Source organism: Miniopterus schreibersii (assembly GCF_964146895.1).
Source record: "Miniopterus schreibersii genome assembly, chromosome: 5".
NCBI classification, from domain to species: Eukaryota; Metazoa; Chordata; class Mammalia; order Chiroptera; family Miniopteridae; genus Miniopterus; species Miniopterus schreibersii.
This window is the reverse complement of record NC_138106.1, coordinates 89,278,293-89,305,908: the sequence shown is the minus strand read 5'-3', so window position 1 is coordinate 89,305,908 and position 27,616 is coordinate 89,278,293. Positions and strand designations below refer to the sequence as shown.

General features: G+C 36.2%; 1 protein-coding gene and 1 pseudogene across 2 annotated transcripts in view; one reads left to right on the top strand and one right to left on the bottom strand.

The window, feature by feature from the left end:
* Positions 1-27,616, bottom strand: part of ATR (ATR checkpoint kinase) — a 129,320-nt gene that overhangs the window by 29,736 nt on the left and 71,968 nt on the right. The window contains exons 25-35 of the mRNA XM_081137827.1: positions 22,666-22,786; positions 21,202-21,339; positions 18,753-18,963; positions 15,243-15,421; positions 12,705-12,869; positions 11,602-11,693; positions 8,096-8,187; positions 7,766-7,943; positions 6,167-6,346; positions 5,576-5,735; positions 3,302-3,481 (exon numbers count right to left, since the gene is read on the bottom strand). Of these exons, the coding sequence (XP_080993953.1) occupies positions 3,302-3,481; positions 5,576-5,735; positions 6,167-6,346; positions 7,766-7,943; positions 8,096-8,187; positions 11,602-11,693; positions 12,705-12,869; positions 15,243-15,421; positions 18,753-18,963; positions 21,202-21,339; positions 22,666-22,786 (1,696 nt within the window). The remainder of the gene's footprint in view (positions 1-3,301; positions 3,482-5,575; positions 5,736-6,166; positions 6,347-7,765; positions 7,944-8,095; positions 8,188-11,601; positions 11,694-12,704; positions 12,870-15,242; positions 15,422-18,752; positions 18,964-21,201; positions 21,340-22,665; positions 22,787-27,616) is intronic.
* On the top strand, positions 24,809-27,496 carry LOC308557912 (serum response factor-binding protein 1 pseudogene; annotated as a pseudogene). Its single transcript has 2 exons — positions 24,809-24,966; positions 26,255-27,496. The product of its transcript is annotated as a serum response factor-binding protein 1 pseudogene (transcript).

The following is a 27,616-nucleotide window of genomic DNA, read 5'->3' as shown; positions in this document are numbered from 1 at the left end:
TCACCCACTTTCTCCTTGAAACATTTTCTTCCCTTGGCTTCCCTGAGGCATAACCTTCAAAGTTTTCTCCTACTTTTCTAGCCACTTCTACTCGGTCTCCTTTGTCATTTCCTTTCCCTTTCCTTCCCCTTTAAATATTTGTGTGGTTTATAAATTTTTAAATAATATTATTTAAAATGTGATGGAAAATATATAGAATAGCTGACTTAAAAAAAATTTTCTTTAAATCCATTTCCACTCTTAATCCAAGCAAGTTTGAGAACATAGTTAGGTCTAGGACCTGCCTGTGGAGAGAGGAATGACATGACTAGATGTATGGAACAGATGCTGGCTGGATTCACACGCCAAACTCGCCACAGGAATGAGGCAGCCAGTGTGTCTCTCCCATCCAGCCACAGGAGAAGCAAAGGGAACAAAGGAAAATTCTAAGATTTCTTCCAAAAAAATATTTTTCAATCTGCTTTTATCATCTTTCTACCTTCTTTTCTTCCTTTCTTCTCCCCCTCCTCCTACCATTTCTGGTTTATTTTAAAATTTTATTTTAGGAAATAAAATTTACATACAGAAAGTTACATAAATCTTCCATGTACAGCTTGATCAATTATCACAAACTGGTAACACCCCCATACAAGAACTCCAGAAACATGAGCTCACTCATTAACCCCTCCCAATCACCACTCCTTTCCTTTCCCCCCAAATAACTACTGCTGTAGACTGAATGTGTGTGTCCCCTACCCCGTTCCACCCAACAAAAATTCTTATGTAGAAGCCTCATCTCCAATGTGATGGTATTTGGAGGCAGGGCCTTTCACAGGTGATGAGTTCACGAGGGTTCTACCCTCAGGCATGGCTCAGTACCCTTATAAACGAGACCCCAGAAAAGTCCCCGTGCCCCTTCCGCCATGTTAGATTATAATGAAAAGATGGGCTATGAGCCAGGAGGCAGGTCTTCACCAGACATGGATTGGCAGTGCCTTGATCTTGGACTTCCCAACCTCCAGAACTGTGAGAAATGTTTGTTGTGTAACCCATCCAGTAGATGGTATATTTGTTATAGCAGCCCCCAAATGGACTAAGACAACTACTATCTCTATTTCTAATACAATAATTTTGTTTTGCCCATTTTTGAACTTTATATAAATGGAATCATACTACATGTATTATTTTGTATCTGGTTTTTTCATTTGACATTACGGTTGTGAGATCAATCCAGTTGTTGCATGTAACTCAGGTTTGTTGGTTTTCATTACTATATATATTAGTACTATATTACAAGAATATGCTACAACTTGTTTATCCACTCTATTACAAACTGACATTTGAGTTACTTCCAGTTTAAAATCTACAAATAATGTTAGTATAAACATTTTTGTGCATGCCCTATGAGATGTGGAGTATTCATATAGTGGCTAGGTAACAGTATATCACCTCTACAAGTAGAAAATGTCAAAATATTTTCTAAATTACACTTCCAATTTATACTTACAGAAGTATTTTATGAGTCTAAATGCCTGGTCAGGGCACATAAAAGAAGCAACCAATGAATGCATAAATAAGTGGTACCAAAAAATTGACATTTCTCTCTCTCTAAAAATCAATAAATAAAAAATAATTTAGTTGTCATTTTTTTATTGACTCAAAAGAGTTATTATATTCTGGAAATGAGTCTCTTGGATCATTTATGTATTACAAACATTGCCTCTACACTTTTACTAGTATTTTCTGATAACCAGAAATTCATAATTTAGTGAAATTAAGAATTGTTTCTTTTAAAGTTAGTGTTTTTGGTCTCTTGAAAAAGTCCTGACTTACCCCTAAGTTTGAAGATACTCTCCTATATTATATTTGGGACACTTTATTATTCTGTTCTTCACACTTAGATTTATGATCCACCTGAAACTTACTTTTGTTTATGGTATAAAGAAGAGATCAAGTCTGATTTCTTTTCCCTATAAGATACCCAAATGACACACCACCATTTACTGAAAAGACTATTCCTCATTATTCTACAGTATTATTAGGAATCTGTTTCTGGGTTCTGTCCTATTTGTCTGGTTTATTTGTCTAACCTTACATGAATACCAAATCATCTAAATTACTATACCTTTATTAAGTCCTGATACATACTCTAATTATTCTCAGTTTGCCCTCCAGATATACTTGTCACACTTTACCTTCTTCTATCCTGTGTCCCAAAAGACTGACTCTGATGCTTTACACCAATGGGCCTATTTGCCTCCGAACACTGATTCTCGTCGTCCCCACCTAACTGCTGTTTCCTCAGCAGCCGTTCCCAGCGGGGCCTCCGAGACTGGGCGTTATGCACGGGCACCACGGCCCTTACTCAGTCAAAGATTCAGGGGCTGCCTATGCGGGTCTAGAACTTTTTGTCTGTTTTTAGCTTCTCTTTCTCAGTTAATCTGTCTCACAAATTATAGCCACCAGCTCTTACTCTATTATTTCCTAACTTTTACATTCTTTGTTTTTTTTATTTTTTTGTTTTCCAGTTCCCTTTTCTCACTCTTTGAGGTGGATACTTAGGCTCATTAATTTTGAGCCTTTATTTTCTTTTAATACATGCAAATAACATTTTTAAATTCCCTTTAAGAATGGCTTTAGCTGCATCACATAGGTTTTGATAGATCATATTTTTATTATTCAATTTAAAGTATTTTTAAATTCTCATTGCAATTTGTTCTTTGATCCAGGGTTACTGAGAAGTATCTATCTTGTAACACCATCTATGTAAAGCTTAATAACTAGTAAGGAAGGTATATATTGTGTTTGTTCAAAAATTTTCAGGCTAGGGCAGTTAACTTTTGGGAATGAGGGTGAAAGGGTGAGTTGTGAAGTGCTAATAGTATTCTACTTCTTGACCAGGGCAATGGTTTCATGACTGTATTTACTTTGTCAGTTACTCCAGCTATATACTTATGCTACATACTCACTAAAATGTCGAACAAATTCCCTGGCTATTTTTTTAAAAAATATCTTTTATTGATTTTAGAGAGAGAGGAAGGGAAAGGGGGAGAGAGAAACATAGATGTGAGAAGCATCCACTGGCTGTCTCCTGCACGCCCTCTACTGGTGATCTAGCCTGCAACTTGTGCATGTACCCTGATGAGGAATAAAACGGGTGACCTTTTGGTGCACGGGACGACACTTAACCTACTGAGCCACACCGGACAGGGCTCCTGGCTGTTATTATATATTTATTCTTCCATATGGAATAATTTTATCCATTTTCAAAAACAACATAACTGTGAGGTTCTAACTGAAATTGGATTATACATATACTTGCCTTATATTTTTTCATAACTGCATTGCTTTCAAAGTTAGCTGTTTCTTCCATAAATCGGCCTACTAGTAGCATAGCTCGACCATGGATTAACATGTCCTTGCTCTCAGTTGGAGTTTTATTTTCAGGGAAACACAATTCAACACCCTTTTGAAGAACAATTAGTGCCTGGTGAACATCACCCTAAAAGAAAAAAGGCAACAATAAGCCTTTTTTAATTTATGAACATATTTCCATTTTCTGAAAAACAAATGAAATTGTTAGGATTTAAAGTTCATTAGACATTTTATGTGTAAATCCATTTGAATTTCACGTTCAGCTCTTCTTTCCATCATGTAAAAGTAAAGCCCTAAAAAGGAAGCGTGGCCTCATTTCGTGTGAACTCATGTTCATTTACTCATTCACCATACAGTCAATCAAATGCAGGGAACTGAAGCGACGTCTACGTGACTGGGGTACACAATGAATAAGCCAAAAGCTCTGGTTTAAAACAGCTCATAGTAGAGTGAGGAAACAGACCGTGTAAAATAACAACACAACGTACTAAATGCTATTGACAGAAATATACATGGGGGGAAAGTAAAGGGAGTCCCCTACATCTACCTGAAAATATAGGAATATGGAGAAGAGCAGCAGTCAAGAAAGGTTACCAAATACGGTAGAAGATCTGAATTAGGTCTTAAAGAACGAGTATAAATTTTCCTTGCAGAGAATTTAGTAAAAAACATTCTTGGTGGAAGGAAAAATAATTTTTAAAAATATATATATCTTTATTGATTTCAGAGAGAGGAAGGGAGAGGGAGAGAGAGAGAAACATCAATGATGAGAGTCACTGATCGGCTGCCTCCTGCGCGCCCCCTGCTGGGGATCGAGCCTGCAACAGGGGCATGTGCCCTCACTGGGAATCGAACTGCAATCTCCTGGATCTTAGGTTGATGCTCAACCACTGAGCCAAACTGAGCCAGGCAGAAAAATAATTTTAATTGGGAGAAAGGCCAGTAGTCTGGCTTTAGCTGAAGCCTAACAGGTGAAAGAGTGACAAATGAAACTGAAGAGGTAGACTGGGGCTCAATCACAAAGGGCTTTATGTACTTTTTAGAGTTCAGACCTAACCCTAAAGGCATAAAGAATACTTTGAAGAATTTTAATCAGGGGAGCAACATGACTCAATGTGAATTTTAGAAACATCACAGACTGCAGTAATGTACACAGGGAAATGGTAAAACCCCAAAATAGGCTACTAATATTGTTATAAAGCTACAAATGGAATGAATAAAAGCAGCAGAGACAAATAAGAGGGAGAGAATTTAAAAGCCATTTCAAAGGTAGATTTAGTCTCCAACTGGATGTAGAAAGCGAGGGAGAGTAAGGAGTTCAAGATGATGCCGATTTCTGCCTTGAATGAGAGAATGCAAGAGTCCTACTTAGAAAAATAGCGACTATGGGAGGAGAAACAGGCATTTAATGTTAGATGATGAACTGCATTTTTTACACATTGTGTTTACGGTATTACATGTAAAATTGCACTAGCTCAGAAAATGACCAGGTACTGACTAATGCGGCCTGAATTGTTACTTCACTTCCCGTCCAGGAAACATCTTCTCTCCTGTTCTTTCTCAGCCACCATGAAGTTGGGGCAACCACAGGCAGCACCAACTATAATTGGTAAATGTCAATTTCAGAACACGCTACACCTGCTGCTCATACTAAACTGGTGGCAAGCATGAGGAGATATGTAAATAATAGCCATTTAAATCTGGGACATAAGCTTTGCAAGTTAAGATATTTAAAAAGCCCTTTTCTCATTACAGTAGCTTTAATCTGAGAATTGCTGGAGACTTGTTCTGAAGCTAAGACCTTCCTAACAGGCTAGATTAATTAGAAGTGAATCTTGACAGTAATACTGACAAGTCCACACAAAACTAATTATCTGCCAAGGATGTAAGGACAATATTGTATTCACTTAACAATTATTTTTGAGCTCTTACTACATACACCTTTTATACGTATAGGAGGTTAAAACAAAGTAAAACTGGTCACTTCCCTCAAGAAAATAATAAAAAACAGATGAAAATTTAAAGAACTACCCTTTCCATCTTGAAATGGAAAAATATTCAGGGACTTCAGGATAGAAGGAACAGTTCCTTCCCAATTATGATAGATAAATGATGAAGAAAGGTGAATTTAGATTAGGGATCGTCTCTCACTCAGGCCTTTGTAAGAAGTGCGTAATCTGCAAAGGAATACACACAGATGATTACATTCCTTCGGCATTACCTTGGACCACAGCCACTTTGCCCTTTCCACGTATAGCTCAGCAAGCCGAGATTCTCCAGCATTGAGCAGAGCGTTGAAGGCTGTCTGGTGGTGACCAGCCTTTCTCGCTACTCTGGCGCTCTGTAGCCAGCATTCTCCAACCATTTCATTGTAATCTTGTCTAAAGAAATGTGACAAAACAGGAGCGAAAGAGCATTTTTAAGGGTATTCAACAACAATTAAAATACCTCTTTCTAACATGGAACATTCTTAATATACCATTCAAAGGAATCAAAGATTAATTTGCTAAAAAAATACTTTTAATTTCCTTAAAGTACTCCATTTTTATTGATGATGAGTCTATGAGGAGCTATTAATGACTCATATCTGTACCTCTTTTGTATACGTTTTTAACATCAAAACAAAGATATATTGCCTGTACATGTAATTCTTACATTCTAGGTTGATTTCAACTACATAGAGTAGACAATAAAAATAGAAAAATACAGATTCAGAGAGAAAATTAGGAAAAATAAATACTCCCAAGTAATATGCAAATACAATACTAAATTCAGAATAATTGACATTAAAAAAAAAAAAGTGTGGAAAAACCTTTTGTTGAGGCTTAATAAAGCTCTCCGGAGAGCCAGAATGGGTTCCTTGGCTCTATAGGAATTCTGGGTCATTTCTAGTCGAGCTACCCAATTTAGGGAATCTTCTTGAGAATTATCACCTGGAGACTGGTGAAAAAGTGGTTTGATGCTATGCTCCAACTCACACAACATGTGTAATCTGAAAATAGATAGAGCCAATGTTAAAATATTATAATAGTCATCGTTATTAATCTCATATATAATGCATGTAATTTAAATTAGCCAAGAGAATCTAAAATGTGCACCTTTCTTTGGAAGAACTTTAACCAATACATATTCTCAGTAAATATAAACAGTTACATCTTTTCATATTGGGCATAAATACCAATTTATGTTGCTTAAATATTTAGTGCTTTCCTCTGATCCCCAAATTTCTATTAATTAAATTAGAGAAGGGTATATAAAACTAAATAAATGTATGAAAATCAAACTTTATCATGTATATGAAGATAAAATAAAATGTGAATCCATTATATATCAACATAAATATTTGCACATAAGAGGACTTGGGAGAGTAGATGGCAGTAAAAAATGGGAAATGATAAAATTTTAATTGTTTGTTTTTTTCCCCAAGGGTAATGGAAACACCCATACTTTCACACTAGCTTTTTTCCATGTATGATCATCAGTGTCTATGACTCAGTCAGTGTTGAAGAATACAACTACACAGCAGAAATAATCTTGGTGATCCCATCTCTGGTTTCATTAAGCTGTTACCAAAGGGGCTTATAAGGAATATAGTAAATTCTTCTAAGTAAAAAGTAAAATAAATGCTTACTTTTAAATTTATTATAGTTCAATGTAAATATGTTTAATTATTTTCTTCATATGAATTAACAGACCCAAAATGTTTTCCATCATGCTCTTTCTTAACTCTATGTCAATATTCCTTTCTAGCAATGTAATGCTTACATTTTGGGGGAGAAATGTCAAATGCCTTTCTAAATAAGAAGAAGGAAGGGGGACCAACAAGTAGTGAGGACCAGTATACCAAGCACAGATGTCCAGATTATTTAGGTTAAATATAAGATATTTATGTTATTTTTTTAGAAGTCTCATAATTGCCATTCCAATTAATAGAATGTACATTAGAATATTTTTTAAACTCTAAAGGGTGGCCCTGACCAGTGTGGTTCAGTTGGTTAGAGCATTATTCCATACACCAAAAGGTCACAGGTTTGATTCCTGGTCAGGATACATGCCTAGGTTTCTGGTTCAATCCCCAGTCCGGGTGAGTGCGGGAAGCAACTGATCAATGTCTCTCTCACATCAAAGTTTCTCTCCTTTTCTCTCTCCCCCTCTCTCTAAAAAAAGCAATGAGCATGTCCTTGGGTGAGAATTAGAAAAATAATAAATAAATAAATAAATAAATAAATAAATAAATAAATAAATAATAAGGAAAATTACAGTGTGGTTGTGAGTTGAAGAATGAAAAAGTCACTTAGTTTAGCTATGCATGATAGCAAACATACGATCAGTTACTTACAAATCAAAAAATTCTAAGCCTATCAGATGATACTTATAGACCAGGAATATAAATATGGAAACCTTGAAATACCTGACAATATATTCATATCCTCGTTGGTAAGAGCCTCTCTCAAAGCTTGCAGCTGAAAGAGGTACAATTTGTTCTGCTCTCACTAGTTTCAATGTATCATAAAAAGCTGTGGTATCTCTTTTTTTGGCTGATAATAATAGCTGTCCCAGTCTGACACTCCATGTGGTAGATTTCCCATCTGAAAAACAAATGACAAGTCAAGGAAGGAGAGCTGGGTCTATGAATAAGCTTTATTTCATTTGGTAAAATGCTCAGAAGAAATGCTGAACAGATGGTTTCATTCTACTTTGAACAACTAAACAAGGCTATCATTACAAGAAGTAATTTTACCTGCTGCCAAATAGTTTTCCACCAAATCCCACTGTGACAATTTCCAAGCTGCTTCCACTCTGTATGTGTTTAATTCATCTGTCCACTCAGACCTATTAAAAGAAACCCATTACAACTGAGCTTTATTTAAATTTAAAGTGGCATTTAAAGGTTATTTTCATTAGTTTAGATACTCTGTTGATTGTACTTATTTATTGTTCTATTTATTGTGTTTGTGCTGTATTGTATTTTGTACTTAGATCCAAAATAATTATGTCTATCCAAAAGAACCTCCCAATTTTTAATCTTCCCATTTTCCGAAAACATTTCTTCAACAACTACTTGTGATAGAGCCACTTAAGAATGTCATTCTTTGCCTGGCCAGTGTGGCTCAGCGGTTGAGCATCAACCTATGATACAGGAGATTGAAGTTCAATTCCTGGTCAGGGCACATGCCTAGGTTGCGGGCTCGAACCCCAGTGGGGAACGTGCAGAAGGCAGCCAATCAATGACTCTCTCATCACTGATGTTTCTCTTTCTCTCTCTCCCTCTCTCTGAAATCAATAAAGATATATTTTAAATAAATAAATATAAATAAATAAATAAATAAATAAATAAATAAATAAATAAATAAATAAATAATAAATAAATAAATAAATAAATAAATAAATAAAAATAAAAATGCCACTTTGCCCTGGCTGGTGTGGCTCAGTTGGCTGGGTGTCCTTCCATGCACCAAAAGGTTGCCAGTTCGATTCCCGGTCAGGGCACATGCCCAGGGTGCAGGTTCAGCCCCCAAGTAAGGTGGGTGCGAACATGCACGAGGCAACCAATGGATGTTTCTCTCTCACATCAATGTTTCTCTCTCTCCCCCTCTCTCTTCCTCTCTCTCTAAAATTAATAAAAACTTATTATGAAAAATGCCATTCCATGATGAATTAAATCGTGCCATATATTAGAGCAGAATTAGTAGCTGGATCATTACAAAATGCATTTGTAAGATTAGCTCTGTGCTTAACTTGAACAATGGGAAAGGAGAAATAAAAGCTAACTGAACGTACATGCATTCAGATGTAACCAATTCCAATAATTTGGGACTATGAGGAAATTTTAGGATAAATTACAGGAGAGGGTGCAGTGGGTCAGGAGCAGGTGGGGAGTACACAGGACACAGTAATAAGGGCAGAAGAAAGTGACAAATGATGTGTCAATGGCGTAAAGGACACAAAACTAGATAACTAAATATATACCTATCCTTAAACTATTTTCAGTACCTTTATTTTAATTTTATTTTTTAAATATGTTTTTGTTGATTCTTAGAGAGAGAGGAAGTGAGAGGGATAGAGAGACAGAAACATCCATAAGAGAAACATCATCAATGGCTGCCTCCTGCACGCCCCTCACTGGGGATCGAGCTGGAAACCTGGGCATGTGCCCTGACCAGGAACTGAACTAACTGTGACTCTTGGTTCCTGGGTGGATGGCTCAACCACTGAGCCACACAGGCAGGCTACTTTAAGTAATTTTAAAATGTGAGTTTGTAAAACCAGTATAATATAGGTAATTATTTTTTATAAGTATTCTACTTATGTGAAACTAAGATAGCTAGTAATATTTTGGATCATGAATACATAAAAGAAGCTAGACTTTCCCCATGGTTCTTCTTTAGTGATCATATCATTTGAATATCTGCTATATGCTAGACCTGGGCTAGGTACATTTTTCCATTTAATTAACTAATAACAACGAAAGGCACACATATCCCCATATTACAAAGAAGGCGCCCTGGCTGATGGGTATCATTCAGTTGGTTGGAGTGTTGTCCTGTGCACCAAAAGGTGGAAGGTTTGATTCCCAGTCAGGGCACAGGTGGGAAGCAGCTGATAAATGTTTCTCTCTCACATAGATGTCTCTCTCTCTCCCCCTTCCTCTCTCTAAAATCTATTAAAAAAAAAAAAGTAACAGACTCAGAGAGACTAGGATCAATGTCCTTAAAAGCCCTCCTTGCTCTTTCTGTAGTAAAAACACATAAAGAAAATGTAACAAATTAGTTATTTTACTTTTTAAAAATCTAAAATAGCATAAATATTTAATATTCTCTAAATTCCAAATATGAATAGTACCATAAACAATTTAAAACAAGGCTAAAATAAATACAATAGAAATATAATTTTTAAAACTATAGTTTTTAATAACTTTACAAGTTTATCACCAGATGCCAGAAAATCAAAATTTTAGAATAAAAATCTAAAGAGAATTAGCATGATTTACTATCCAAAGGGGGTGTGTACCAAGCATTATACCAAAAAAGTACCAAAGGACAATGAAGATCAGGCTGTGAGACCTTATCCCCATAAATGAGTACATTTAAAAGAATGACCGTGTAGGTCAAGCACAATAATTTTGGAGATATATTTGTTTAAATGCAAATATTCCCCCATAGAAAGCACATATCCTCAATGACCATTTGCTCCAATATGATACATTGAATATTGAAAGTTGCCATTACACAGATCAGATCAAAAGAGAAGACAGGGGAGTCTAACTGTCCAGTGTTCATCATAAAGGAAACATGACACCTTGGCTTGAGCCATGACAAAATGTCCCAAATCCTGCAACCCCTTTATTCATAAGGTCTCTAAACTAATCTGGAGAAACACATCTAAAATAGATAATCCACTCCTTCCCTGCTTCTGCAAAGTTTCCACCCTCATTTCATAAATTCCACTACTGTGAAACCATGTGACCAACAGTAAGTTTCTCTACTCTGAGACACTGCAGAATAGTGGCCTATATATATCACAATTTGGAATTTATAGAAACTGTACTTAGCAATCTAACTAAACAGTGGCCTCTGTGCTTTTTGGTTAACTAAGGTCCCATTCCTTTTGACCAGATCTCACTTCCCAGAAAAGTCCATTGGGGTGTGGTAAACACAGTAGGAACCAGGCTTTCGGGTCTCAGAGCATGGCAGCTTCAAGAGCCAGAACTCCAAAACAGAAGGGTGTGACCTTCATCTTTACCACACATATGTGCTATTTTTTGTTTGGCATTATTTGGTTTGCTATAACAAACCCATTTTCTTTAGGAACGGAGGGCTGCTTTCATTTTTATCAATCCTTTAGGGGAAAATCAAACCGCACAGTATAGAGTGGTATTCCACACTTCAGTCATAAAGGTTCCCTCCCCAACAGAAATAACTGATGCTGATAACATAGGTGATCTTAGGCACTCTTTGGAAATGCCTATATGAGCCTTACCAGGAGTAAGTGAATTCTAGGTTTCTGTCTTAAAGCAGATCTAATTCAAGGATTACTCTTTGGACGTAAGATAAGCTGTTAAGTGCTAGATCAATTTATGAGAAAGTAGAAAAAAAAAGTATTTTTTGGTGCTTATCTCCAATGCATGAAAACATAAAAAAGATTTCATTACTTTAGTAAACATTATGTCAACCCAATTCATTAATTTAAAAATTCCCCATTAAACTACAATAACAAAAGAAAACCATTCTTTTAAAAAAATGTTACCTGTTAGCATGCACGCCATTCACCTGAGTGATTACAGTAGATAGCTGACCAAGACCTAACATGGACTTCACTACACCATGATAATGAATGATCTAAAAATGTAAAAATATTTAAAATAACAATTGTGACTTTAAATATATCTTGGAAACCAAAAACAGTTTAATATTTATTTTAAAAAACACTGTTTACTTTATTGAGCCTACACATCTTTAGTAGTCAACTTGCTTGGTATACGGTAGAACCTCCTACCAATGTCATACAACATCTAAATATTTTTTTTTTAATGCACACAACCTTAAAAAACCCAGATTAAATTTATTATTTTTTCCCAATTTGGTCTAATTTTTGGTTCAGATCAAATATAAAAGTAACAAGTACTTTTCATTTAAAGATTGTCACATTGTCACACAAAAAATGAAAATTCAAGGTCACAATATTATTAACATAGATTTGGGGCTTTAGTAATAAAAACGTTAAATAGGGTTATACAACATTCTTCAAAACTGAAAACAAGACTGAAAAATAAAACCCTGTACAATGAGCTTCTGAGAAAGTGAACAAGTCAAATGTGACAAATAGCAAAGCTCCAAGATCAGAGAGATTTCAGCCAGATTATAAATCAACAATTCTAAGCCCCTCTCCTGTCTCAAAAAACATAAGACATATTGAAATGGAATGAGCTATAATCCCCAGGCCCCATGAATGACTAGCTCATGTCGGAGATGTACAGATGCTAGTAGGGAACATGTGAAATCTGAGAAAGTTCCTTAGACCAGAGAATCACTATGATTATTAAAAATTGGTACATGTCTTACACTTTTAATAGCAAACTAAAATTATATAAGTTTTAGAGTAATACGCAGATTAATATAAATACACTCTGCAATAAATCTCATTCATTTGAGAATATCGAAGGTCATAGAAATTTGGCACTGAGAGGGGGTGGGCTTTGAGATCCAGTGCAGGTCTCTAATTTCATCAATCAGAAACTCAAGCCCAGAGATGACTAAATAGTTTCCAGACAAACTGGGAGAGTAGTAGATATAGCAGAGAAACTTAAGTTTTCCAGAGTTCCGTTATATTGCCTTTCCTGTATCTCTTACCTGGTCTGGTTCTAGCTGAATAGCCCTGTCATAACAGGCAGTGGCATCTCTCAGCAAGCCGATGCTCTCATGCTCAAGGATCTGTTCCTTTAGAGACGGTTCTGCCTTTCGGATTGCGCTGACTCCAGCTACTCCATCCGGCTCATGCATAGCAGCATATAATTTCTTTGTTTAACCATTGAAAACAATCAAATGAGGGGGAAAATACAACTGAAAATAAAACTATAAAACCACCAGTTTATATGAAAAGGGCATATGAGAATTTTTTCTCAAAGCAATAATAAGTTTTTATTTTTCAAGGCAGACTCACAATAAAATTACAATTTTATTCCTCAGCCTTTCCATTAATTACCACAACACTCATTCCACTTAAATACATACCTACATTAGTAACTTATTGATAAAAAGAGCTGTAAAGAACCTCAAGATCCTGAACTCTCTTTAAACCCAATTTCAAATAAACTGTTGAGTATCGTTTATACATGTTTTATTACATTTTAAAACAAAAAAAATTTACACAAGCACTTTAATATGTTGGTATTTAGATGCCTTCAAGAAACCCAAGATATCAAATCTGAGTTCAAAGGAGATATTCAGGCTGAAGATAAAAATCTAGGAGCAATTAGCACAAAGATGGCAGGGGAAAGGGTGGCACGATTTAGGAACTGTACAGAGAGGGAGGAAAGGGGTGAGGGAGGAAGAGTGTATTTGTATATACGGAAGAGCTAGCAAATGACACTGAGCAGAAACCAGAGTAGTCTGAAGAAACCTAGAGAATGTGGTGTCCCAGGAGCTGCAGGAGAAAAGCAAACGTCTTCTTTAAGAAAGGAGTGATTAAATGATGTTGTGAGGTTAAGACAATAAGGACTGGATTTGGTAACATGAGCCTACTGATTTTCTTACCAAGAAGAGTGTCCATGGAATGTAGAAAGAAGTCTTGTTGGAACGGGCGAAGACTGATGGGAAGGAAAGAAGTGAATGTAGGGAAGATAGACAACCCTTTTAAAAATGGACTGTGAAGGCAAATAGCATCTGAAGGAGTGCTTAAGATCAAGGGAATTATAAAAAAATCAAATAGGAGATACCAGAGCATGTTTATATACTTATACACTCTGGTTGAGAAAGAAATTAATGATACTAGAGAAAGCAGGAATATTTGGAGGAGTAAAGTCCTTGAAACTACAAGTAGAAGGACTGAATTCTGACAGAAGGGGACCCTTCCTTAGGAACAAGAGGAGGAGGAAAGGGATGTGGAGAGAAAGCCAGCGGGAATCAGGCTCGGCAGACAGTCGGTTTCCAGTTCCTAATGAGCAATGAAGCAAGAACGTCAGCTGAGGCAAGTGAGGTGGAAGGTCGGAAATAAAGAGAAGGTAAGTTACCTTGAAGAGAGAGAAAGGGGTGCACAGGAGCAACATTTAGGAGAGCTGGAGGCAGTACTGAAGAGCCAGCTTAGGGCTGAGGTTATGAACTTAGAAGCAGCTAGAAACCAGTTCCGGGGCTGTGGTACTTTCCTCCAGCAATACTCAGCTGCTGACACGCAGACACGGGGAAGGCACATGGTGAGTTGATTCAGGGCTGGAGTTTCACGAAGCGAGTGCAACACAGAGGGAAGGGAGAAAGACAAGGGAGTTGAATGTCCTTGCAAAGGGAATGATTTTAACAGTGAACCAGACTCGAAGCTAGACAAGGAGGAAAACACAGCAGGAGGGGCTAATATTTTTCCAGACTACAAGCCACTAATTTCCAATTCTCTCAGCACACTTTGTTTTTAAAGCCCACCAATTCTGACCTCTTACTTGAGCCCCACTGTATTAGCCCCACTACCCTTAGTTTCTTATCTTTCCCACATAGTCGTATTATATCACCTAAACCATTTCTTCACCAGCACTGTCATAGCTTATTCCTGTTACAACCAGTACATTCCCCTACCCCCCACCCCAACTTCAGGCCCACATTTCTCACAGTAGTAGTAACGGCCTGCTTGACTTAAATTACGGCCTTTCAACTCCTTCTGTCACAGGCCTTTAGCTAAAATGCCATTCTGACTAAAGCACATCCCTGGTTCAAATCCTCTAAGAATCTGGGCAACTTAGAGGTCTGCAATTTATCTTTCCTTTGCCCAAATCTCTTTCTTTTCTCTGCCATTCCACAGATGCACTCTTTCCCAAATCCATGGGGCTGCCACTGCTTGGAATGTCTCGCCTCTTCCTTTTACCTATCATTCATTCATTCTTCAAGGCCCCTTAGATAGCATCTTCAAGAAGCCCTTACTGACCCTTTGCTCACCCACTCCCATCTCTCATCACACCCTACACAGAAGAAGAGTTAAATGTCCTTCCCTCAGGACATATCTATGTCACTGTACTTAAGATATTATACCCAATTGGTGTTTATTTCTCCACACTAATCTGTAAGCTTCTAAAGTACTTACAAATACCTAGTTCCTAGCACAACACCTGAAACATTCGATAAAATGAGCAATATAAACATAACAGACTAGCAATAAACATTATTAAATTCACTATATGAATTTCAAACCTGTAAAAATCCAAGATGCTCTTGAATATCTTGCTTCTTTTCTGTAATGAATGATTCAAAGTGCATTACAGCTCGTGTGTATGCTTTAGAGCGGAAAGAAGCTACTGCCAGGATATCCTGAGGAATGAGGTCTAGAAAACGAGTTACACTCTGATAGTCTTCATAATCCACAGTAGATACTAGATTATAAAAAGATAATTAAATAATTAAAGACTTAGAAAATTTTAAAAGTGTTAATTTTAATCTCATTTTAAAAAATTTATTTCACTAACAAAATTATCAAAATGTATTAGAGTATAATATTTAGAATGTAACTATCAACAAGATGACTGCTCAGCGAATTCTTGCCTCATCCTCACCATTACTACCTCTCTTACCCTGGACGGTCATTTAACTTATTTGAGCTTCCATCTCCTCATAAATAAAATGGAAGCGTTAGTATCTATCCTGCCTTCCTTACAATGGTGTGGTGAGGATCAAGTATAAAACTATATTAAATGTAGAAAATATATAAACATGATACAAAAGATATAAAGATGAGTTATTTATTATTGATACCTCTAAAAACAGAGAGAATATAGCTATTGGTTAAAAAAAAAAAAAAGCAGATATACTAAAATAGCCTTTTTAATTTTAAAATTTAGAATTCTTTGTTAATAATCTGTTTTTTTCCTGTTTGTTTCCTGTGTTTGTTTCCTGTATACAATATCAACTATTAAAATGGAAATTGAAAGTAAAAGTGACTTTGAAGTAAAATCACAAATGTTTTAAAGGGGCACTTTTATCCTAAGTGTCTAAGAAAAGACATAAGTTGGAAACTTTTAAATGAGGGCAGTCTATTTTGTGAATTTTTATTTCAAATGTATTAATCTTAATAATGAATCATAATAATAAATAGTATGTAAAAAAGAGGAAACAGATATAAATTTTTCCAAAATATACATAATCAAGATAGTAAATTTAAAAGAAATTATATTTAAAATAAGTCCCTTACTTTCATCAAAATTTGTATACCATTTCAAATTATAAAAAATGTAAAGGGTATTATACTTTGAACCATTATAAATATTATGCTTAAAATCTAGAATTCTCATTGCAGTTAGTAGAAATGGTGATAAGAGAGCTTGTGCTTAGTTTTATAGTACCATTTTCACACGCAGAAACAGGAACATTTAAGTGTTAAACTAATGTAAAATATATTAGCCATATTCCAGAGAAAAACATTCCCCCAAACAGATAACAATTGCCAGGTCAAAACTTTTTAGAAAAATAAACTATTGTGCTTACCAACGGGAATGTCTGTGCTTTCAAAGGTATAGGAACAAGAGAGAAACGCTCAGAAACTGAACCGTGTAAGTGAGGGCCTCTGTAAGAGCTACTAGTCAATCTTTTCAATTAGACTCAGAGCCTGGGGGAAGCACATAGTGCTCATTAAAATGGCTGAGCCCGGCCGGGTGTGGCTCGGCGGTTGAGCGTCGACCTAGGATCCAGGCGATCGGGGTTCGATTCCCGGTCAGGGCACATGCCCGGTTGTGGGCTAGGCAGCCGATCAATGACTCTCTCATCACTGATGTTTCTCTCTCTCTCTCTCTCGCTCTTCTTTCCTCTCTCTCAAATCAATAAAGATATATTTTAAAAAAATAAAATAAAATGGCTGAGGCGTACAGAGGCCGTTTCACACTGAGACTGTACACTTCCTCTGCCTGCAACAAGCATAAAAGAAACGCGGTTCGAAGACAGTAAGAGGGCCCATTACTGTCCCAGTGACATGGTTCTTCCTACCAGGTGCCTGTGTCATGAGGCAGGTGTCATTTCTAGTCTAACAAGATTTCCCTTTGGTCATCTTAGTGGAAGCTGTAGTATCACAGGGAAAACACAAAACAGTAGCAGGCACAGCAGGGTACAAGTGTAGCAACACATGTTGAGCATGTTGGGAGAGGTGCTGGACACCAAACAGTGCCAGAGAAAGGAAAACAAAACGGAGAAAATGAATGAAATGAAGAAAAAGGCAATGAAATTAAAATCTCCTTTGAAATTTAAAACTTAAATGTGAAAAAGATTGCAAGGAGTACAGTAAAATCTCACGATATAAGGGACTAATTTGGACGAGGGGGTGTGTCTGTTAAAGTCAAAAATCTATTACATGATAAAGTAGGTTTTCTGAATTCATATGTTAAAAAATTGACAAATTTAGTTTACCTGTTTTTACTTATGTAGACACATTTGTTTAATTAAAATTCAGTATGTATGAAAAGAAAAGTTTAATATGACAGAAAAGTTGTTCTATATGTATTACTGTACTTTTAAATTTATACTGAATAGGTCTAGTAAACGCCAGCATTCACCAGGCACCAAGAGTAAACAAATGCACACGGCTGGGGCACGGCGCACCCCATGTGGGAACAGAGGTGGAAGGAGTTAAAACTGCTGCAGAAAGTCAGGCCAGGAGACAACAGAACCAATTGCCCAGTGCAATGACGTATGATCACGTCTCTTTATTCCCTGAACATTGTTTAAAAGCAGTGACTCTTGGATTTAAATATGTAGACTATAGTTGTAAATATATAATATTTATTAACGTCTGCGAAATTACTAGTGTTTTTTCCAACATATTACCCATTTGCTAAAATTTGTTAAAAATAACAGTGAATTAATAACAAAAAAACCCCGTTAATTTAATTATAAGCAAATCTTGGTTAAAATTATTTTTAAATTAATAGGGTGTTAATTTTCACATATGACATATGGATCAGAAATTTTGTGCTTTAAATCGAAGTCCACAGAATCAAGGGTTTACTCTATTTCACAAGTGAAAGAGGATAGAGAACACTTTAACTACACGTATAGTACATGCACGTACATGCACGTGTGCCTACACACGCACAACACATGGAGGCAATGGGAGCACGTACATGCACATGTGTGCCTACACACGCACAATACACGGAGGCAACGGGAGCACATACATGCACATGTGTGCCTACACACGCACAACATACAGAGGCAACCGGGAGCACGTGTGTGCACATGTATGTACATGCATGCCCACACACACAATACACAGATGCAACCGGGAGCACATATATGCACGTGTATGCACATGTGTGCCTATACATGCACAATACACAGAGGAAACGGGCAGCACGTTAGTTAACAGCGAGGGGTAAGTTAACAACAATACTAACATGGCATTTGTTTCACACTTTACAATTTATATAGTCATCTTATTTAATATTCAACCTACTAAGAAAGATAATATTAATCCTGTTTTATACAAAGAGAAATTAAGTATGTGTCTTGCCTAAGGAAATGAGACTGAGAACTTAAAGAGAGGTTTTCTAACTAAAAATTCAACAGCTTTTCTCAGTGAAAAGGCCACCTTAAGAAAAAAAAGGTAAGCAAAAAAATATAGATCTTGTAAAAGCTAATGCTTAAATTATAGAACTGATACAGAAAGGAGCTAACTTGTTAATAATTAAGATTGAAAAATAAACAGAAGTTATGACTCACCCATTGAGTCTACCTTATCTCTGTTTGACTTGCTTTGTGGAAATTTCTCAGCATTCAGCGCCTGAAGTTTGTGCCTTAACCACTGCGTGAGATGGTCAATCATGGAAAACACAGTCTGTGTACTGAGCTGACACAGATCAGAGGCACTGTATTGGGTACTTATGGCATGCTGATCATCATGCTTTAGAACTGCCATCATTTCTGCATACACCTGAAGAGAAATCATTTTATAATTAATAACGTATCTACAGAATAATCATTTTACTAGTATCTAATATATAAGACTAACCATTCTAAGACAACACTTTTCAAAAGGAAAAACCCATGATAAATTAATAATAAATTATCTTTCTAATCTACAGTTAAAAGGTTACTCTAAAAAGAAAATCCACTGTAAAAGAGTAACAAATGTAAATAAAAAGTACTTTAAAATTCCTCTAGATTGGTGGTTCCTAACCGGTGTGCTGTGAGGATTCTTAAAGCATGCACTACCTGACTATTTAGTCAGGGTCACTGACCTGTTTTCCCTTAGACTGTGAAATTAAAAAATGACAACAGCCAACACAATAATAGCTGTCTGGTGTAAATGAACCAAAATTATACCTATTTTTTTGTCAGATCGGCACAAAATATATTTTTTGTTGTGCCGCAGAATTTTAGTAATCAGTTTATGTATGTCAAGAGATGAAAAGGTTGAAAATCTCTGTTCTAGATTATTCAATAAATTATAATGAAACTACTTATTAACTAGCAGCAAAAAAACTTGAAACAACATCTCACACTATCCACAAAATCACTTTCAGAATAATTGAAGGGCTAAATGTAAAAGCAAAAGGATTAAAAATATAGGAAATATGTTCATGACATTGAATTAAGAGAAGGCATCATATAAAAGGCTTAAAATTCAAAAGTTTTTAGAGATTGCCGCAGCTGGTTTTGCTCAGTGGTTAGAGTGTCAGCCCTCGGAATGAAGGGTCTTGGGTTCAATTCTGGCCAAGGGCATGTACCTCGGGTGCAAGCTCGGTCCCTAGCCCCGGTCAAGGCACGTGCAGGAGGCAACCAATCGATGTCTCTCTCTCTCACATCGATGTTTCTCTCTCTCCCTTCCACTCTCTCTAAAAAGCAATGAAAAAATATCCTTGGGTGCAGATAAAAAAAACACAAGTTATGAAATGGATAAATTTGCCATTTACATTTTAAATCTCTCCATGGTAAAAGGTATAAACAAGGTTAAAAGAAAACCACCAACTGGGGAAGATTTTTGCAAGATATGACTGGTACAAATTGGTATCCAAAATATACACAGAACTCCTACCAATTAATTCAAAAGGACACCTATATACCCCCCAAATAAGTAACGATATGAAGAGATAATTTATAGAAAAGTAATCCAAATGGCCTATGAACATAACTACTGGGAATAATAAAAACACACAAATTAAAACAATAAAATGCCCTTTTTTTACCCCTCATGTTGCCTAAAATTACATGTTTGAAAATATCAAGTACTGGCAAATATATGGGACATGGATAGACTTGTGACCTGCTGGTAGGACTATAAATCAGTATGACCATTTGCTGTCTCTAATAAAATGTTAAATGTATACATACTATATAACAGTTCTACTTTTTGGAGTCCACCCTAAACACACATACACGAACACTTTCACAAGTAAGAATTACCATGATGCTCACCATAGCACTGTTTGTAAAAGCAGAACATTGCAAATAATCATTATTATTACAGCAATAGTCAAATAAATTATGGTACAACTATAAAATGGAATTATACTATGTAGCACTAATAAAACAAAAGGTGGCACACTCTCTTAATTAATTAAAGAGAGCAAGTTGCAGAACAATACCTACAATATGATACCATCATGAAAAACAAAACAGAACCAATTGCATTTTTTAAAAAAGGGCTGAAAAAACATACATCAAATTAGTAACAGTAATGACTTCTGAGGATATAGGTTTAGGATGGTAATCAAAGAGTACACTTTGATTTATTTGTATAATTTGAATGTTTACATTAAGAACACAGTAATATGCTACTTGTGCTATTAAAGATAATCATTTTTAAAGTGTTATATGTAGATGGTTAAAAAGTTAAACTTATAAAATACTATAAATATTAGTAATAAAATATTCTCCTTCCCCACCCTACTTCACAGTATCATTCCCCAGGAAAAATTACTATCAATAGTTTCTTATGTACCCTTCTCAAAAGTTCTGGGAATATTTAGGCATATATAATTTGTACTTTCTAATTTTCTGCACTAAGCATTATGTAATTCTGTGATAAATAAAAAGTTAAAAAGGATGTTGTGAGCCTTTAGACAGGTACATTCGTAGCATTGATCTACATTTCTTACTAACGTGTAGCCTTTCTAATACATTGGACAAATGTTTGGACAAAGAGAACCCAAGTAAAATGATCTCTCACCTCCTGCTGATCTTCTTGATTACAACCCAGCAAGACATACACTAAAATATGCGGAAGAAGATAGATGGTCACCTTGAAATCATGCTTCATCATAATGCTACAGCAGGTGAAGATTTTACTGGCAAGATCATGCCGAACCTGTAAACTCAATGGTTGAGGAAGAGTGAGTAGTTTTATACATTTTATGCTATTGATTAATGTCGAAGAAAAATGTGAGGTTAATATTGCAGAGTGGGTGCTCTCTTATGGAAAGAGGCATGTGCACTCAAGTAAGGGTTTCAGATCACACACTCTCTCGTAACTCTACATACCCCAAGTGCCTGAATTACTGAGATCCCTATGGGCAACATAGCTACCTGGGCTACCAACTACCTCAGCAGAAATGGTCTTCACCCCTTAATGCACCACGTTTTGTTACCGACTAACTTCCCTAATTACAGTACTTTTTACTTAACTAACATTATGTTTAGAGCATTAATTCCCTGAGCACACAGATGAGTAAAGTAATCAAAAAGTATGCTCTGGGCCAGCACATTAAATACATTGTTAATATTTTAATAAGTAATAAGCAGTGATTAATTATAGGGGGGAAATTAAAAATAGAAAATTACTTGAGGTTAGAGTCAAATTACATTAACATGACCTAACCTTTGATTTATCTACATTACTGTTCTCTTACAAAATTTTAAAGACTTTCCTTCTTTAAATATAAATATTTCACTAAAAAAAAAAAAATCTAAAAAATTCCAGGGCTGGAAGTAATTATGTTCTACATTTCACATATTATATTTTCAGTATGTTTATAAAACAATGAGAGAAACTTTCTTAAAATTACCAGATATAGATTATTATAATATTTTTAAACGCTAACAGAAATACGAACTTTTAAAAAGTTGTAGACTTTAAATATGCCTTAAACAGAGAGTACCTTTTTGTCTGTGGGCATGTAAAAATTTCATATTAGAAAAAAATTAGAAATATACCTCGATTTTTTCATGAAATTTCATCTTTTAAAAAACCTTTAGTTTTATTTTGGGGCAAGTTCAGATCGTGAATCTATTTTTAGAAGTAACCACTAAAGGATAAGATATCTTTTTATTACATAATCTTTTTATGTAATTTATTAATAAGCATTTATTTAATAATGCTTTAATGATAAAGCATTCCTTTCTTTTTAAACAGTATTTTACAACTTAAAATGAACAAACATAATGTAATAAACATTTTACAAACACATTAAGACCTTAGTAATCTGATAAAACAACTATCTTCTTACTCAGAAACTGTTACTGGAGCAACAGAGAAACTAATTACTCTTTATTAGTAAGTCTTTTCTACAAAAATTTCTATCATCACCAGCACAAATATTTCAATGCCTCCTGTGTGTGCTATGTATTCAGATAGAGTTCTCATTGCCTTTAGAATTTCTGTTCAGGTAACAAATTCTTAACAGAATTCTCTTACCTTTGTTATAAGATAACCTGCCCAAGACGCTGACCATTCTGCAAAGTTATTACCTAATTTACTTAAGTAAATTGGCTTCTTTACTCCAGACCAATCTGTTGACTTCTGAGAACTCTTGTATCTGTAATTTTGAAAATTTGTGCATTTAAAAAATATAAAATTAAATATCCATCTGTTAAGATCCTTAGTAAAAACAAGTTGAAGAAACTTACAACTCTTTCATGACTATCCCACTAGTGCTTTGTCTTTACTGAAATCTAGTTAAAGATAGTACTTTTCCTATATCCCTCTCTTTTTTATTTATGTATTGACTTTAGAGAGAGAGGAAGATGGATGGGGAGAAAGAGGGACAGAGAGGGAGAGAGAAACACTGATTTGCGGTCCCACTTACTTGCGCATTCATTGGCTGGTTCTTGTACAGGCCCTGCACAGAGACCACACCTGCAACCTTGGTGTGCTGGGCGCTGCTCTAACCAACTGAGCTACCCAGCCAGGGCTTTCCTACGTCCTTCCTAACGGCGGGGTGGGAGGTCATTCTTAAAACACGCCAAATACTTCAAAGGATTCCAGGCTGCCTCCCCTTCCTTAACCCTCCTTTCAGGTCCTGTGAGCTCCCTTCTTATCTTCTGTAAGAAAGATCTTTTCCTTTGAGCTTCACTTAAACAGGAATACTGTTCTCGTCTCTACTCCTCATTAAGGGCATCTACCAAGTTTGTTGGTTACCAAACTCCTTGATAACTTTAGTACATTGCTCAATGTTTTCTTTCTTCCCCAAGTCTTATCATCCTGAGTGGCTTTGATGTCTGGCAGAACATCTAATCAAACTCGAAATTCTTAATGACCTTCTCCTCTACTTCTTTATCAGGACTCCCTGGCCAATACAAAGAAACTTCGTCACTTCCAATATGAACTACTTAGACACTTTACTCTGTGGCTACAGTTTCCCAAATTTCCAGTTCTTTCACCCACTTACTCTATCACATCTGTTCTTTCACTGAGATCTTTTGTCCTTTGACCAAGCTAAACTCTCCTTATCCATAATACCTTCCTTTCATTACCTCTTACCCTAACCAGCTTGGTCTCCATGGTCCTCTCCTTCAAGCACTCTCTTGCTAATCTCCTCCGTCCACCTCACTGCCACGCTGTCTCTAATGGCTGTGTTCATCTGCCAACCTCCCAACCTTGGATCAGTCTAAATGTCTGCCTTCACTGTAATGATATCCAGGCCACTGCGCTGATAGCAGAAAATCACTCAATTGTTTAGGCGATCAGGACTACTACATATTCTTAATTTTCTACCTCAGTGGACCTTTCTGCAGCCCAGAAACCCTTCTAAGCTTTCCTTATTAGCTCTCTCTTCTGTTTTCCAGTGGCTTTTTCAAATCCTCACACTCCCAATTAGACTTATACCAAATCTATTGCCACTTTTACCAATAATCTCATTTTCTATACCTCACACTTCATGGAGAAAAGAAAGCACTGCTTCCCATAATCACATTTGTAAACTTAGCTGAGTTATACATCATTTTATTTTTCCCTATTACAAAGATTTTACTTCCTCTGGGTCTACTATCCCATTAGGAATATGGCTACCATTCTAGATGCTCCTTATATATATAAGGATGTGGTCCTTATATCAATTATTACTTCTCCTTCATAACCTCAACATGATCCCTTTCTATTTGCTCCTCAGCATTAGCATTTAAACACGTTCAAATAGCTCCACCTTACAACTACATGTGTGTAGCATTTTTTGAGGGGAGTGGGTTGCTTGTCAATCACCAGTTAAGGTTAGGAAATGGCAAATATAATAAATGCCCTATATTCAAGGTCCCAGCACACATGTATTTCACCATATTCTAAATTTCTAAAAATTGAAAACTCCAATAATCTCTCAGTTAACCATCACTATTTTGAATCATCATGAATATAATTCTCTAGATGATTTTACCAAGTTTTATAATGAACTTAGCTAGAAAACTACTAATATTGGGGTACAAGCCAGGTTCTACCTAGCCGCAACTAAATGTCTTTTTCTGAAAATTATTTTGATGCCAACTTTGAACTGTAGTTGATCTATTTAGTTCTAGAAATCGAATCTCCTAAGCGCAGCCACCCTTTTACCCACGCTCAGTGGCGCAATATGAACAGCCCGGCTGAAGGACAGCTAAAGGGGACCCCACACAGTAGTTCAGGGCAGCAAAACAGAACACAGTGTCGGGGACTCTGCCCCCAGGCCCTCCGAAGCGCGTGCCAAGGAGTCCAAGCTGAAAAGGCGACCTACTGCCTAATCTGGTCTCGGTGCTTTACACAAAAGATTCAAACAGACACGGGCCAACGCATCAATGCTGCCCTCTGCTGCCCTCTTATTTTTGTGAGTGCAATTTCAATGAGCAGATGCCAGCCGAAACCTCCTGGCGCCCACCACTGAGACCAGCTGAGAGGCTCCTTCACGGTCTCCGAAATGAAAGTAGAAGGGTCGTAAGACCTCTCGTTGCTTTGCTAAGGTCACTCTTATAAATGACCACTGAAATGTTGCTTCTTATGAATGAATAACGAGTAGGCAATGGTGGCTTCTTATGGAAAATTAAACTGAACAGCAAGGGGGCAAAAATGTTAGCTTCTACTTCCAATGAAGTAGGCGAGCACACTACCCCTGCGAGAAAGCAAGGCACTGATTCAACAAGCTGGGATCCAAAAAGCATTTATTACTGGGTATGAATTAAATATTATGCACTCTACTAGGTACATTTTAAATTATCTTCTTTATTTCTAACAAGGTAAATAAAACTATCCATGTTTTCAAGATGAAAAAATTGAGACTTGGAAATGTTAAGTAACTTACCCAAGGCTTCAGAGATAGCAAATGCAGAGCCAAGATTTAAATTTAGATCTATGTGACTCCAAAGGCCATAAACGTCCCACTAGATCACAGAAACTCTTAAACATCTATCCATATAGGCTATAAAATATTGAATACAGAAATTAAGAAGTGTGGAATCCTCAAAAAAGAAAAAACAAAATTTGTAGACTTTTACTTTGTGTAAAAAAATATATCTTTCAATAACACTGTTCATAGGACAGAAGTGTTTCGCCCACCCAGGCTGGCTCAGCTGGTCCTGTGCCCCAAAGGTCAGAGGTTCAGTTTCCATCAGGGCACAGACCCAGGTGGCAGGTTTGATCCCTGGTCAGGGCACATGTGGGAGGCAACAGATCGATGTTTCTCTCTCACATCAGTGTTTCTCTCTCTCTCCCTCTCCTTTCCTCTTTCTCTAAAATCAATAAAAGCATATTTTTTAAAAAGAAATAAAATGTTTAAGAGGTTTCTAAACATAAAAAGGTATCTAGCAAAAAAACATGCATACTTAAGGGCTATTATAAAGAATTTTACTACAAGGCTAGGCATGGTACTAAGGCTCAAAGAAGTAAAATAACTTATCCAAGGTCACATATCCAATTAGCATATGACCTAGACTACCTAAAATTACAATTTATAAATAAAGTAACTTATAATTTATCTGTTTCAATCAGTCCTAAAAAAGTTATTAAACCTGAAAAAGCAATTAGAAAATACTGATTTTTAAAATAGAGGAAGAGGAAGTTCATGTGCTGGCAGCAGCAGATCCCCTTCCTATATCTGCAATGGCTTAGAGACTCTGAACTTCAATAACGAGGTTGTGAAGATGAGAAAAAAAGGGAAGAGGACCTGAGTTTTGGTTATCTGAAAGCTTGTCAGGAGTGTTGGCAGACTGAAGTCAAGAACGGATACTGAAGATGCATTGTTTAAAAGCCAAAGACGGGAACAAGGACTGCTTGAAGAAATTCATGCCATGAGGAAATAGAAACCCGACATAACTAAATCTGCTCTTTGTAATTACATCAATTTTGAAAAAATTTGCAAAAAGCCTGATTCTACTGCAACTGAAAAAACAATTGCAATGCAGCCTCTTCTGAAGGAAAAGAGATGTGCTAAAAGCTAGTGTCAAAGCCTTTAAAGATCCAAGACAAAATGATACTGAAGTTAAGTCATTAAAGAATTATTCAGAAGAAAATAATTCTAAGGACACTTCCTGTTCAAATGATGATGCCATTAAGTTACAGCACGAAGGAATTATTATCAGTGAGCAAAAAAGACAAAGAAGCTAAAATACTGGCAATGAAACGAATAACTAGTTCAAAAGAAAAAATAGCCAAGATGGAGCATGGTCCCAAAACAGTGGATATTCCAAATTCTCCATCAAAGTCTTCTGAAAAGGGTTCTGTAGTTCCCTCTGAATCCCAGAAGACACCTGCTGACCCCAAAATGAAAATGTTCCGTCAAACTGAAAAAAAACAGTCCGATAGCTCACTTGGTGGTAACAGTGATGGAAAAGAATTGCATGAAGAAGAGGAGTATTTTGATGATAGCACAGAAGAAAGATTTTACAGTCTCCCATGTCTGAGGATAGTGACAGTGGTGATGACTTCTTCATGGGAAAGTCAGACAGATATGAAAGATGGAAAGTAGTTGTCATTCTTCAGTTTTGGAATAAAATCCCCCACGAAAAGTGTTCCCTGAAAAAGGTATACTTGAAACCTGTCAGAGTATAAAAATGACAAAAACAAGTCAAATACACAAGCAAGCAAGTTTGAATCAGTGTTTGTCCATTCTTTATATGGATCTGAAAGCTCTAGAAATTACAGAGAACAGGCTCTGAAAAGCAAAATGAACTTCAGCTCAAGGACAGTTCTAAGAGCGCACACAGAGGACCTGAAAATATAGAGCAGCAGACAGAGCTGCCTCTTCAGCCTTCATGGGAAGCAAGCAGGAGTCAAAAAGAACAGCAATAAAAAACAGTCATGTTTCAGGGGGAAAAATTACATTAGATGAGTGATTAGTACCTCTTTTTATGAACTGTTTCATCTAAAAATTCTTTTCCTTCTTTTTGTTTTATACCAGCCCATTATTTAA